Consider the following 16,168-nt stretch of genomic DNA (forward strand, 5'->3'; position numbering starts at 1 on the left):
TGTATTAAATTTTACACTTTTGGCCCAACAGATAAAACTTTATTGATATTCATAGAAAAAAAATTAATATATGAAATTGTCCGTAAACAGCTCATAACAAGTCAAAATATTTTGAAATTTTATCAAGTATAAAAATGATAAAATAAACATGATATTAATATGTTATTTGATGTTGTAAATATCAAGTTTCTATAGGTACGGTTATTTGATTTTGAATAACAACCAAATAAGAAAATCGATCCATAAGAAATGTAGTGTATATCCAATGTTGTAAAAAATTTTAAGATTTAGTTTGACTTTCCAGTAAACATTTATTTTTTGATAAAATTAGAAATTTATACTCATAAGCTTATGAGGAATCTTGTATTAAATTTTCAATTGTTTTGATCGTGCAATTTTATATTAAAATTATTTTTTAAAACACTAATAATTGAAAATGTCATAGCCTACAAATACCTCAATATGAATTAAAATATTTTGAAAATTGATGTTAATAGAAAGTGATATTATAATCATAAATTCCAATCATAAGTGAAGATTTTATGTAAGTATTTACGGAGATTCGAAAATTATTTTGCTTAAAAATTTAAAATTCTCGTTTTTCCTTTATTTTTTGTTTGTTTTTTTGATGCGCTTTTGAAAAATACTGGGAATTTTAACAGATTGAAAATAGAAGCATTATTTCAACTATTTATCGTGTACACAGACAAATAATAAACAACACACATAATTGTAAAATCAATATTTACATTCATCGCTCCGCTCAGAATTCGAAAATAGTATAAATATTTTGCTTAAATATCAAAATATAGTCTACTTGTTTGATGATATACTAAATGTGATTAAGATAATTAAATTTTAATTCAATGGAACTCATTGATTTTAAATTCTAAGCGGAGTGCATTTGTCTTACAATCATGCGTTTTTTAAATTTTTAAATCTTTATTTTATTTTATTTTTGTATCTGTGCACACGATAAATAGTCGAAATAATGGTTAGATTTTCAACCTCAGTTAAAATTCTCAGTAATTTTAAAAAGCGCCAGGAAAAACCAAAAATTAATGAAAACCGGTAATTTTTACGCAAAATCGGTTTTCGACAAAATCGTTTTTGGTTTTTGGTGTAACTTTAAAACATATGACCTTAGATATATGAAATTGTCACTGGTTGTTTATATTAGCATTTTCAATACACGATAAAATTTTCAAAAGACTGATTTATTTTGAACTGTTTACGGACATTTTTAGTTTCAAATTCTTTTAGTTTTTACTCCTATGAATATCAATAAAATTGTATTTGCTAAGTAAAAATTCTTTAAAATTTAATATAAGGCTCCTAATATATTGTTACAATGTATTTAAAAAATAATAAAAAATCCAGTCACAATTTTTTTTTTTAAGCATTAATGTTCAAATATTGACAAAATACGTAAAAATGACAAAAATGTGCAAATTATTTCCAGCTTTTTTCTTTTTAAATCTAAAATTTGAAAATGTAATACCTGATTCCTCATAAGTTTGTCTGTCTTTATCAAAAAAAATATGTCTACAAGAAACTCAAATTACATTTTTATGAGCGTTGGAAGCTCATATTTTTACAACATTGCATATATACTCGATTTCTCATGTAGCGATTTTCTTATTCTTTTGTAATTCAATAACGTAACGAATAACTGTAGATACATGGAAATTTCACTGAATGTTTATATTTTAATTTCCTATATACTATAACATTTTGAAAACATTTTGACTCATATTGAGCTTTACGGTTAATTTCAAATTTCAATTTTTTTAGTTTTTTTTCTACAAATATCAATTAAATTTTATTTGTTGGACCAAAAATCGAGAAAATTTTATGGAAGGCTGCTTTTTTTTAATAAGCATATGAAGTTCATATTTTGACAACATTTATCAAAATCGCATAAATTATCAACTATTGTAATTAAAAAATTATAAAATGTTCTATTAGAATAATTATAGATTAAAAATGTAAAACAAAGATTCTCACAAATAGTTCGTACTGTAACCAAAAAATCCAAAAAATATATAAACACTTGTAACCTACTACACAACAGAGCGACTTCTACTTAGGTACCTACCAGCTTTTTATTTATTAATATTGTCGAATGTTAAGCTGCTTCTTGGGAAATAACTATTTAGCCAGTCTAACATAGCCATAAAGGCGTTATGCGTATTTATCTTAACGTAAACAATGATCCTTTTCTCCATTTCAAGTAAAAATTCGTGAATATATAAATTTTGATTATGTAAATAGTAAATTAAGTTCCTAATTGTGCGTTGAATATACGTTTTTTGACACACATTTTACTTTTATATCTGAAATCAAAACTTTTATTTTGATTAATAACAACTAGTAATTTAACAATGTCTTTTACACATAAAATAAATACCTATTAAGTATTGAATAATTATGTTACCTATATACCATTTACAAAAAATTATAAATATTATATTACATGTATTGCGTAGTTTGAGTCTACTGTATTAATGTATTATAAATATAATTCAAAATTACGTTGTCATTTCGTCATTATTACTTATCAATAGGTATAATTTTTTTTTTTTTTTTGAAATATTTAGAATACACCACATTCTAATAATTACTTCTTTATAATGGTACCTACGGTAACTTGGCTCCATGAGATTTATTATTTAAAATCTGTCCTACGGTTAAATATTTTAACATATTGTCCTATTATATACCTATTATAATTAAAAACCTATTATAACCTAGTATAATACTATACTATCAATAATTGTGATGTATGTATTATAGGTATAGAGTCCTAGTATGTTTGTAACTGAACCTACCAGCTGGGTACTAGCAGCATAATTATTGCATAATGTCCTGTTTACATGGAATGTACAATGTTACTTTAATGTACCTTTCTAATATCTATGTTATAACATTGACTTACTTTTATTATTAATATTTTTATATCATGCATAATATTCAGTATATAGGTACTATCATTCACAATACCTTAATTAATTTTCGTGATTTTCGATGTTTAAGTTTGAGTTAGGTACAAGCAAACATAAAGATTTACTATTTTCAAACTTATAGTTGAGAAAAATTTGAAATTTATAATCTCGTGCTATTTATATTAATTTTGAAATGGTAAAACTAAATTTTGTTCTAAAATCGGTTCTAAAATCTAAATATAGTGCATAATTAACTGCTGACAACTCACAGCTGGAATATAATTTTTAAATGTAAATATTTATTATTCTAAACTATTAATATTTACTACAGACCAAAATAATTTAATAATAGATATTTACTATATCTGTAGTAATATTAATTATCATCATTCATTAACTCTATTGAAGTAATAACAACTAATTATTTATATTGGGTTATTTACCATGGTATATGTACTTTGTTGTTAATTTAAATTGTATTTTTGTATGTTAATTGCTTAAAAATTATTTTGACATTAATTAATATTTATTTTTTTTAAATGCCAGCCGGTATGTTTAAAATGTTGCGTTGTGTCTCAAGTTTCAATAGTAAGGTAGTTTTGATGAGCGTAATTTCATTGTTGAAACTATTTTATAATGTACCACGACGGTTTCGCGGTTACGGTTCGGTTACTGTTTTTCGTATTGCGGCGACGACAATAATAATAATAATTTATTATTAATTCTTTAAATATATAATATTCTTTTCGTCGTACACATTATACAATAATATAATAATATGTATTATTATAATATTATTACGCACGTAATAATACGTAGTCACTAGTCAGTCGATGTATCCGTTGGTTTGACCTTTTTACGATAACGATTAACGATAAAAACGAGAACACATTATGAGCCTTGTCCCGTTGTCTCTTCTCGTTGTATTATTATTATCATTTAGGATATTATTATTATAAATCGTGTATATTGTGTTCTTCACTATTACACTGTAGTAATATTATATTGTGTAAAATTGTAAATTGTGACAATGCAGCCGCCGCCGTCACTGCCGACGCTCCCACCTCTACCAAACGGCAAACACGGTTCGGGCAGTTTTTGTTCGAATAGTCTACGGCGGCAGACAAACAAACTACGACGTTTCGGTCGCATGCGTGCGTGCGTGCTCGTTTTATCGCGTTCTTGCCCTTCACCGCCGCGCAGCTGCCGCAGTGAAAGGCGGCAGGCTGCAGCTCGCGTACGCGTACGGGGGGCCGCCCCTCGTTATTAACGATCGGGCCTCGCGACGTTGCCGGATTTCTCTAAGGCGCACGATGGCAATGTAATATTTAGTCCACAAAAATACGCTCAACGGGAATAATGATCCTGTTCTATAGAATCGACCAAATTTGATAATTTTTTTTTTTTGACCAATTGTCCTACAAGCCGCATTGAACTCCGTTTTACAATATTTTAAACTCAATCTTTATAATTTGTCTTCGAAACCTTCTATTCCGTTTTTGTGGCTAACTAAAACCAATCAGTTATTTTAATAATCATATTGTGATGATGTCGTGGTTAGTATACTCTGCCTTAAAAGAGAATAATCAGTCGGCCGACCGATTTTCGTCAGCTCAGCGCATCTCCCACCAACGAACCCGTGTAACTTAATCACAAGGTTCACGACGTTCCGATCGCATCATTTACGATGAGTAAAAAGTGATTGTTTTACCCGTTTCCAAAAGATAACATACCGGTCGGCGACCAATTTATGTCCGGCGGCGCGCATCCCCCACTAATTTCCCATTGTTAGCGTGATCACGTGGTTCTTGACGCACCAATCGAATCATTCGACATGCGCGAAAGCGGTATGTTCTCTTATGAAAACGGATATAGAAAAAGTAAAATAACCAATATAAAACGTATTTATATATCTCGAATCGGCAGAAGGTACAAATTGTTTCCACTAGTGCGTGTTTTATTAATTTGCTTCCCCAATAGCCGCTAACCTTAGTTATTTTATTTTTAAAGTCTTTATGGTATCATTATTACCTTATTTCGAACGAGCACTTTATAGGTACATGGATAGGACCATGAAGACTAGAATAAGAAGATCAAACTCCGCTTCTGAGAACGTCCTGAGTAGCACGATTAAACAGCCAAATGCAGCGTTGCGTGCGCTAGGGCTGCCACTTTAACCCACGTGGTATAGGAATTATTCATGTTGTTTTGTGCTTTTTGAAGCTTTGAGTGTTAGTGAAGGCACTCCAGCGACGAACATAATATGCGCTTTCGCTTTTATCAACTGGAATACGGAATATCGTTCGTAAGTTCATACTGGTGTCTGGTTAATATGTATATAATATCATAAAATTCGTTTCCAAAGATGTTACAAAATATTAAATTGGAAAATATCAAAACAAAACAACGTACTAGACGTAAAATGACATCTTATCAGTGGTAAAATTTTTATTACAAATTAATGCCGTCCAGGAGGACACCATAGGATTATTTCTTTCAGCACACAAAGGGATAATATGTAGTATGCACTTTTTTGAACCACGAACCTTTTTAGATTTTACAGCTTGCACGATTACGCATTTATAAATGTGGATATGTATATATTTCATAAACAGTCAAAATTCTTGAGAAACAAATATTTTATACGGGAAGCCGTTCGAGTTTCTAGTGCTTATTCTAGTATTCGTGAATATAGGACATTAGGTGGCGCAGGGTGTATGCCTGAAGCACATAATATCTCTATATAGTACTACTGTACTAGATAGCGAACTCTTGGCATGAATTGAAGCTTCAAGGTCGGTTGGCAATTGTATGGTATTTTATATGGCAAATAAGTTAAGTTATGATTTATTTTGTATGGTATTTTATTATTTCTAAACCGGTTATTTAAAAAAAATATATTTTATATAAATCGTTTTACATTACAATTTTATTTTACCATTAAAAACGAAGTTATTTCTAATACATTTTGTATATGAATAAAATGTTTTGCCAACCGAAAAAATGGCCGTCCACAGCTAAGCTTCACTTGTAACAATGTAAATTATATAGGAGTTCCTTATCTTATGGTATAGAAGTCTGTGGCCTGAAGTTAATAAATATTACCACAATGGTTATATTCGTGTATAGCTTGTGGTAACCTCAATGTCGACTTTGATAAGTGAATAAAAAAATTTACTATCAATTAATAGCCGTAGATAATCTATGTAAATAACACGATTTAAGATAATATGGTGGCGAAGTTTGATAAAGTGATTTAATATGTACTCTTTTGGTAAAACAATTCTTTACGCTCCCGGTGGAATTATTATGCACTAACTAACTATTTTGACATCATAAATGGTAATAGGTTATCATCATCAGTGGCGCTAGTTTTTAAAATGTGATCGGTCAATTTCAAAACTTTGCGGTCTCAATTCCCAATATCTTAATTAATTAATATAGACCTACCTACCCCAATAATTAATATACGTTTACTCATAATCATTGCTTAATTAAAATCATGCCTACCAACCATATTTTTCGAAACAGGTTAGTTCATATTTCATAAAAATCTCGATAAATCACTCTGGCAGTAAGTTAAACAACTGTTCTGTCAAGCACTTTCAATAGTCGTGTGATAGGGACAAACGCATAGTTTGTCGGTCAACCATATTATCTAAAATCGTGGTAAATAACATGGTTTTACTATAAGCCACTACTATAACCACAAGTAACCATTGTAGTTACATATTATATTTTTTTCGGTTACATTATACGGTAGGTGTTAGGTATAAAGTTGTCCTATACATGTATTATGTATATATTATCTATGTGATCGACAGACTTGTGTTATTTTGTTGGTTAGGTTAGATTTATTTATTATTTTTAGAACCTAATCGTGTCTAATCGCACGTAATTCTATTATGAATAACACGAAGTGTTCACCTGGGCGTATACTTATTTTGCCATTTTTAATTATTACAAAAACGTAATTCTACTACTATTTATTATTCTATTTTAATTAATGTACCAACATTATCTGATTACTAAATAATATTAGATAAAATATGGAATTTATTTTTATATTGAACAGGTGACTCTTTGACCCGTTAGTCGTTAGTAACCTTCACATTTTAAAACCATTTTATCGGTTTAATTGTCACTACTTTTGTCTTGTATCATTTTTGTTGGTCGACGCTTATGAAAATACTACCATATTTTTACAATTATTATGTAAAAACATTATTAAATACCTGAAATAAAAACTACAGCTTTAGACAGAATGGTTAGGTATTTCCACGACGAAGGCACGTGACTTGATGACGCAACTGTTTTGATTTTTATAAAAACAAATATTTTTTGTATAATTGTGGCATGATATATTATAGTCAATTGGGAATAATTAATAATAATAAAAGTTAATAAACAATAATACTTTATCGAGTACCTATAACATATAATTTGACTAGAAGTCTGGTCTCGATTATTTTGATTAGACGAACTGGGTATAAACTTTCAATTCTTGTCTCCCAATGATGACATTATGAATATTATAGAATATATTATTTGAACAGAAGCTACATTTTTAAGAAACAAATTAAGTTTTTATTGGTTTGAAATAATATTAGTTGTTAAATAGCGGAACACTGTTTTTAATAACAACTATTATTTAAAAATAGGCATATACATTGAATGTGAACATAGCATTTCTAATAATTTAATCTCATGTCGATATTTTTTTTTCAGATCGAAAAAGCATACGTACCTCAAAAAGGAAATCGATAGCTTGTTTTATAATGCTTTTTATGACACAAGTTATGTTTCTTTGACAACATTTACTGCAGAAGACATAGCAAATTATAAATTGTAAGTTTGTCTTAATATTTATATATGATTAGGGACTACAGTGATTAAACTAAAAGGACAAACCAAACGAAAGTTGACATTTTTCTTCGATTTTTTTCATTACAACCCGAACATTTAAAATCTAAAACCTTTTTAAAATATTTAATCTTGATAAAATTATGACAAATAATGTATTCACCCAAACTGTTAGTTCTGCCTTCTGACAGTATTCTTTCATAATTAAGTAGTAACAATAGATCTAGTATTAATATGACGGTTGCTTATAGTCAAGACGAACAAGAAACATTTCGATTAAAGGGCATGAAACCGCTTATGAAAAATTCTGTTACCGGTTATTTTTTGTAAGTGGTTACCGGTTACCAAAATTATATATCTCAAAATGATGTTTTTTTCGGAAAATTTTTTAAAGTTTTATTTTAATTTACACAAAACAAATATTCACTTTATAAAATGGTCCAGGCTAAATTAAAAAATAAATAACTATATGGCTATATTTCATCATTTGAAGCTATGGATAAATATAAATTTAAATTTAATTAGTAAATTACCCATAACCATAGTTTAAAAAATGGTTCATGGAAAAGTGTTAATCAACATAGTCAATAACAATAAAATAAAATGAATAATAATCATCTAATAATATTTTTATGAACCAATGAATCGTACTTAGTATCTACGATTGGTGCTTATTACTTATTTATGCAGCTATAAACATTTTACCATCCTTAATCGTACTTATTATTACATTACATTTATTATCTTGTAAACAAAATTATTAATCAAAAAAATAGAATACAATTTCCAAAAAAAAAAAATAATAAAAATCAAATATAACATTATTTTTTTGATATTTCCGGTTTTGTTGAATTGATCGGGTTTTTTTTTTAAATAAAAGGTTACCATTAAACGTTAACCCTTTGGTGATTACCGCTAATTGTTAATCGCTTCTCAAAATTTAAACTTTCAAACTGGGAAGCGGTTACTAGATAAAAAATTGGTCATGGTAACCGGTTTCCGTTAAAAACCGGTAATCGGTTTCAAGCCCTGGATTAAACCATATTTTAAACAGGAGAACGGATAGACCATACACTATAACCTTTCAATTAATCTATTAAGCATTTGTTTTAGTTCAATTTTTAAACAATTGGTTAGAACAATCACTGATGAGTTAGATTTATATAATTATATGTAATTTATACTTTAAATAAATAATTGTATAGAACCCTTTTAGAATGTATAATTAAATACAAATAATAAATTTTTTAATACAAGAATATTATAAATAATAATAATAATATATTTATCTCAAAATACTTATTTAAGTTTATTACTTCGTTTTAGGAGCTTAATTAAAAATAAGAATAAGACACCCAAAAAAGTTAGTAATATAACTAAAGACAATAAAACTTCTAAAAGCAATAAAAGGTCAAAAGATGATAAAAAGCCAAAAGATGATAAAAAGTCAAAAGATGATAAAAAGTCTAAAGATGTTAAAACGTCTAAAGATGACAAAACGTCTAAAGACAACACAATTATAGACGATGAGCCTGCTAAAAAAAAACAGAAATTGGATACAAATGGAATAGATGTTTTGAAATTAGTATTATCTAGAGAGGGTGAAACTCATAAATTTAAATCACAATTCAAGTCTTCGTTAAAACCCAATAAGGAAATTGCGTCCATCAGTACAGCAGAGGATGAACCCATAGTAATTGATTGCGACGAATCTACCACAACTCCTAATTCTTCAGCTTCGAATTTCAAACAAAGGCTCTGGGTCAAAGATATTAAGGAAATGATGGATGCAGCTAATTACATAAAGTGGCAGAAAATAATCAATTATGATAATAAACCCAATCATCCAACAAATGGCATGAAAAAGTTAGCAGTTGTTAAACTACCTGTAAGCGGACCTAAAGTAACTGGACTTAAACACGCTGTAAATGGCAAAAAATATGTAAAAGGGCATTTAGTTAAAATTGAAAAATTATACAAAAAGTATTTCAGCAAATCCGTACAAGATACTATCGTGATTATTGCAAATATACTCAATATAATTTCAATGTCTAACAAACATCACAAGGCACGAATGGATGAATCTTTTAAGAAAAGAACTGAAGCTGAAAAACTTAAAGAAAGATGCGATGCCAACCGATTACATGGAAGGCATAAAAAAATTCTAGAAACAAAGTTGAAAAACAATTTTATAAACGTTGTATCATCTTTTGAAATGTCGGAATTTGATTCTGCATTTCAAATGTTTTTTCTAAGTATATTAACTGTACTTCGAGTTTTGGATCAGCCCAAATTCAAAAAAGGTAGTATCTTCAAAAATTTGGTACTTTTACTATGGAATAGTTTGAAGAACAGTGAATATAACCATCCCAAAATTTTTTCAATGTTCCGGTCAAAGACATTTCGACCTGACTGCATTGATTTAATAAGTCTAATTGAAGATAGTCGGGATATGGACTCTGGAGTCACCGATCGCATGTCATTGTTTTTTGTATCAACAGTAACCAGTCGGGAATGTTTTCAACCAGTTATTGATGCTGTCACCGGTGATTCGAATGAAGACCTGGGGTTATTAATCGATAATGCAATTTTTCAATGTTCCATTAGTTCAAAGTTTACAGATCCTGTAGATTCACCAACTTCACAATATTCAGATGACAAAATACCAACAACAGAAACTATCCCAAGCACTATCAATTCTGAGGAAATAATTCAACACTGGGTCCTAGCCAAAAATCCAGATGGAACTTACCAGTAAGCATTTTTTCATATCTATAATTACTGTTATGGTCCGATTAGTTGTCCGAATATTTGATTTAGACACAATATTAGTATTTTTAGACCCGTAGAAGAGAGCTTGTATCTAAACGGTATTTGCTTTTATTCCTCCCACTTCATTTGATTGGGTGCCATTAACATTGTAACCATACTACCATAGTATCTTTATACATTAAATATAATATATTAGGCATTTGAACTGTTTATAGGATACTAGCTGACCCCGTGCACTTCATTGCATTCCGTTAGTTTTTTTTTTCTATAAATGTCAATACAATTTTATTCGTTGGGTCAAAAAGCTTGGTAATATAATATATTGGTCCTGATATATTGTTACAAAAACAGTTGAGAAATATTTAAAATGCATATGCACGTTTTTTTTATGTGGATTTAAAGTTCAAATGTTGACGAAATTTATCAAATTGGAAATGTACAAATTATTTAGTAGGTAGTTAAATATTTATAAAATGTTTAACTTTTATAGCTAAGGATTAAAAATTAATTTTATTTTTAACTACCTATGATAGTAACAACTGTCGATTACGCTAACTACAACAGTCCACAAGACTTAGTAACTTAGTTACAGTTGTCAGCTGCAAGCTGTGATATCTAAACATATTATAATAATACAATATAGTATAATATCGACACATTGTTATTATCGTAGTAGTGCAGTTCGCGCAGTCCTGAAGAAATATAGATAGCAGATATAAGCTCCAACACAGATTATGACTATTTTTAGTTTTTACAATCGAATTACCTATTACAAAAACTAATTTATAAATATACATTTTTTGATAAATGCCTATAATTTTTGTTACGGAATTGAAATTGAAATTTTAATCCGACTAATTTTACGTTACCTAGTTGGATATTTTGCCGACTCTAAACTTTATACAGCAAACATTCTGTGGGTGCCCCGTTCCCCCCTTCTTGGAACGGCCCTGATTATAAGTTAATAACATCTAGTAATATTATGTGAAATAATTATTATATAATATATTAATAAAATATGTGATTTGTTTTTGGCAAAATTATTTCACCTATTGTATAACTAATTAATATATAAATTACTTACCTATATCAATGCAATTATAGCCGGAAGCACGAAAAATGAGCGTTGGCACCCGTGACCCGTACGTTCCCACCGTTGTGCCGTTACGTGTCGTATTTCACGTAGTTTTGTTATTTGATAACCACTTTAGAAAAACTGCCGCTTGGCGCATGACGGGCAGCGCTCATTTTTCGTGCCCCCAACTATATATTGTAATAAAATGTCCTAACAATTATAGGGTGGCCGACCATTTCCGCACAGAACCTTTTTCGTCAGGGTTTGGCAAGTTCCATATAAAAAGGAATTCGTTCCTTTCCTCGTTCTTATTTTTAAAAAAAGAATTCGTTCCGTTCTTTGTTTCTTAAAAAAAATAATTGGTTCCTTTGGAAAATGAACGAGTTCCTTTATTAGTTCCAAATAAAATAAAAATTCTTATTTAATTATTAATGTTTTTTTCATATGTATACTAGCATTCTTTAATTTTTAATTATTATATATACCTACAAGTAGGTACATACATATTTTGTAATTCTATTCTGAAATTTTCTTCAAAATTAAACTGTTTGCCGACGTATGTCGACTGTCTTATTTTTAATTGTTATAATATTAATTAAATTTTTTAATTTATATAGTTACTCGTTGAGTTACTAATGAGTGATGATTAACGTCGATACTCGATAACGATCACTAATATTGGCAATATACATTATACACATTAAAAAAAATATACCTAAATTTTAATTATTTACATACCTGTGTAAATTATTGGAACTAGAAAGGAACGAAATATGTTGTTATTTTTCCTTGAAAAAAAGAACTTGTTCATTTTCTCGTTCTTTTAATTTTTTATAAAAAGGAATTTGTTCAACGTGCCGTTCTTTAAAAAGGAATCGTTCCAGGAATCCCTTCCTTTTGGAACTCGTTCTTTCCAAACACTGTTTTTCGTATGCAATGATTTATCATTTGGAAGTACACTGGACACCTACTATAGAGTTCAATGACTTTTACAGTTTTTAATTTTCTAAGATTTGCTCACCTTATATCCTTATCTGTTAGTTACTGTTAAATAGTTACAATTGCCTAACTTATTTATTCCTGATAGTTTAACAGTATTGTTATTTAATAATTATTTTAGTATATAATACCTATTACAGATAACGTACAATATTCCCAAATTCATATTTGTAGTTAAAATAACAATCAAAGATTTTAAATTAAGATTAACTGTATAAACTTTTAGTAACTTTAATTATATTTGTAATAGTCAGATTAATTTTGATTAAGTTGCAAAAGTTTTAAAAATAGGTATATTATAATTATTATTAATTAAATTACTAGTTTTTAAAATTAATATCTACTTTATTAATGAATTGAAATTTAAAAATCCATACTACTTCTTAATAGTATACCTATTAAGTATTCCTTATTTCCCTGTTATATATATTTATTGCAATTAATATTAAAATTCCAGTATTAATTAGTTCTGTTATATTTTTAGACAAATACCTGTGATAAATGGTCATAATACCCAAACCATTGGTAATACTGCATTAAGACCAACAATTTTAACGAGCCAGCCGTTAAATAACTTCTATCAAACATTTTCTTCTTCTCTACAAAATAAAACTTTTGAACCTTCTACTTCTAAAGTGATACCAACAAACAAATGTTTTGTTGTCGCGACAACTATTTCCCACAGTCCTTTGGTACAAGTAACAGCATCTTTGTCAAAATCTGCTACACCAATACCAGCAACAACAACAACATTTGTGACGTTCAAACCAGCAGTTCCGAATAATATATCTATGGCAAACAATTATTTTCATAGAGAAGGTGGCACTATTGTAGTTGGTAACAAACAGTATCAATTGGTTAAGGGGCCAACAGGTCAAATGAGAGCAGTAATCAATAAACCTAAAACATTTGTTAAGCCACCGCAAATCATTATGACCAAAGTATGTAAAATTCATCAATATATATTTTTTTAAGCATTTACAAAAGCTTAACAATACTTATTTGTATAAAAAAATATAAGATTGTGAATAGATGACTTTTAAAATTCTGTGTTAAAAAAGAGACTTTTAAAAGTCTGTGTTATAACTCTAGTTTAAAATATTTAACCAATCTATATAATCTGTTAAAGTACCACACTAATTTTTGTTTTGTTTCATGTTTGTGGTTTTTAAAAATCCATGTTAAAAGTACTAATAACATGCTTTCAATTGCATCTATATATTTTATTTTATAAATATTTATAGTAACAAATAGTGATGGTTCTAAGTTCTAACTGATTAAAAACCAAATAATTTATGGTTAAATAGTTAACTAACCAAAAACATTATTTAAATTGACGATTATAAATTACTTACTCGGCTTGCGAATGATTCAGTTGACTATTCTTCTAAAATTAATCTGAAAAATGAGAATAAGCTATTATATTTCATCATTATTAACTTTTTTTTTTCCTATAAATTGTTTAGCTAAAGCCTTTTTTGAAAATTATGAGGTATCTGAATCGAAATCCACGAATGAGTAGTTTTTGAGTCATTTAACTTGTGTACGAAAAATATTAAGTCAATGATATTGTTTTGGAAGATTTGGTGCTATAATAATAATATGAAAATTATAGTCATTAATATTAATCTATTATCATTTTATTATTTTTAAAAATTATATAAGTATAATCAGTTTCAGTGTTGGGTAGTAACATAATGCAAATTACAAATTTCAGTAACAAAATTACTTTTTCAGTAACACTGTAGTAATTTCCTTATATTTTGTTTAAATTAACCTATTGTAATAAAATTACTTTTTAAAACTAATTTCATAGTATTAGCCTGTTATTTTCCACGTTATTAAAATAAGTTATGAATATAGAATGTATGACAAAACCTAGGGGCTAAGATATTCGAGTAAAACTATAAATTTATTTACAATCCCGAAAGTTTTAGTTAATAATCAACAAAAATATTAAAGATTCCAAAAATTAATACCACTGACTATAATAAGTTTTTATTAAAATTAAGTCATTTACAAAAAACAATGTACTCCTACATCATAAATGTTAATCCTATACTGCTATAAAATGTATATAATAGTATAACATTTTACCATTACCAATTAATTATTAGTTATTACTAACTTATTAGTCATTATGTACTAATTTTGAAATTCATTTATAAAAAAAGAACGATATTTGTAACTTCCTACTTTTTTAATGAAAAAAAAACATTACATAGTTGTATTACTTTTCAAAAGGAATTTACCTAACACTGTCAGTTTTAGATTATACATTACATACATTTTATACTTTTATCATATTTATGGATTATTATTCTTAACATATACATTTTAATTACTCAGAAACTACTAATTTGGATTTTAATTTAGAGGCATCTAAGTCTATGAAAAAGATACTAATTTTAATATTCTAAAAAATGTTTGTTGTTATTTTTTTAGTGTTACGCAAGAAATTGTACCAAGTCTGCAACAATAATGTGCAGTAGCTGTACATCGGTGAAATACTGTTCCCATAACTGCCAAGTAAAAATACCTATTTGAATATACTTGTTAAATAACTATACTGTTGTTATATATTAATATTAATGTCTTTTTCTTCTTTTAGCGACATGACTGGTATGATAGTCACATAAATGACTGTGATCAACTGCTAAACAAAAAGTAGAGACCCTAAACTTTCCATTACATATATAAATAATTTTAATGTAATATATATATATATTAAAGGCGTTTTCATGGAAATATTTTTACTTAAAAAAAATATGGATTTCCTATGCTTTTATATTCTAATATTTCTTACGTTGGTATATAAAGTTTGTATAATTACGGTTGATTACTATTAAGTTTAAAAATTTAAATATTACTATATAGTTTTAAGGGTTTTTGTTAATTGTTAATTCTTTTTATCTGTACCTGTAATTTATTTTTTTTTCCAGGGAGGGTCGCCAAAATAAATAACTAAGTTTTAGTATTTTAAATTATAAAATATGTGTTTCTTGATTTAATTTATGTTTGTATATAAATAAAAAATAAAAGTTATTTATGGGATACTGAGTAGAGTATGCCTTTGGTATGGATCCTACTATGTAGGTTCAAAATACCTACAAAACAAAAAAAAAAAATTACAATAATAAAATATCATAAAGCGTGTATATATAACTTTACACATCAGTTTTACCGTATTTAGTAATTAAATAAATTATTTATGTATGCTTATAATACCTATATAATATTTCTTAACTTTGTGATCTAATAAATATTAAGTTTAATTGTACTTGATAATGCATTTTATTGAAGATAATCATCCGTGCAAATTATTTATGATTAAATTATTTTTGATTTAATAATTGGTTTTAAAAAATAAAGCATGACAATTTATTAAAACTAATAATTGGATTTTAAATAAGTTCTTTTGGAACTAATAAGTAGAGTGATTGTATAAAATCATTGATTGTGTATAAATAAATCTGTTAGGAATCTAACTTTTTTAAATAATGTTTTCTAAAGA

At 27.6% G+C, this 16,168-nt stretch overlaps 1 protein-coding gene across 1 annotated transcript in view; it reads left to right on the top strand.

Moving 5' to 3' along the window:
* The window catches only part of LOC100161821, a 21,838-nt gene extending 5,904 nt beyond the window's left edge, over nt 1–15,934 (top strand). Inside the window, exons 2-6 of the mRNA XM_001945518.5 lie at nt 7,674–7,793; nt 9,135–10,562; nt 13,139–13,595; nt 15,100–15,183; nt 15,266–15,934. Of these exons, the coding sequence (XP_001945553.2) occupies nt 7,674–7,793; nt 9,135–10,562; nt 13,139–13,595; nt 15,100–15,183; nt 15,266–15,325 (2,149 nt within the window). The 3' untranslated portion in view covers nt 15,326–15,934. The remainder of the gene's footprint in view (nt 1–7,673; nt 7,794–9,134; nt 10,563–13,138; nt 13,596–15,099; nt 15,184–15,265) is intronic.
* Nucleotides 15,935–16,168: the final 234 nt, after the last annotated feature.

Source organism: Acyrthosiphon pisum, chromosome X, assembly GCF_005508785.2.
Source record: "Acyrthosiphon pisum isolate AL4f chromosome X, pea_aphid_22Mar2018_4r6ur, whole genome shotgun sequence".
In the NCBI taxonomy this organism is placed as follows: domain Eukaryota; kingdom Metazoa; phylum Arthropoda; class Insecta; order Hemiptera; family Aphididae; genus Acyrthosiphon; species Acyrthosiphon pisum.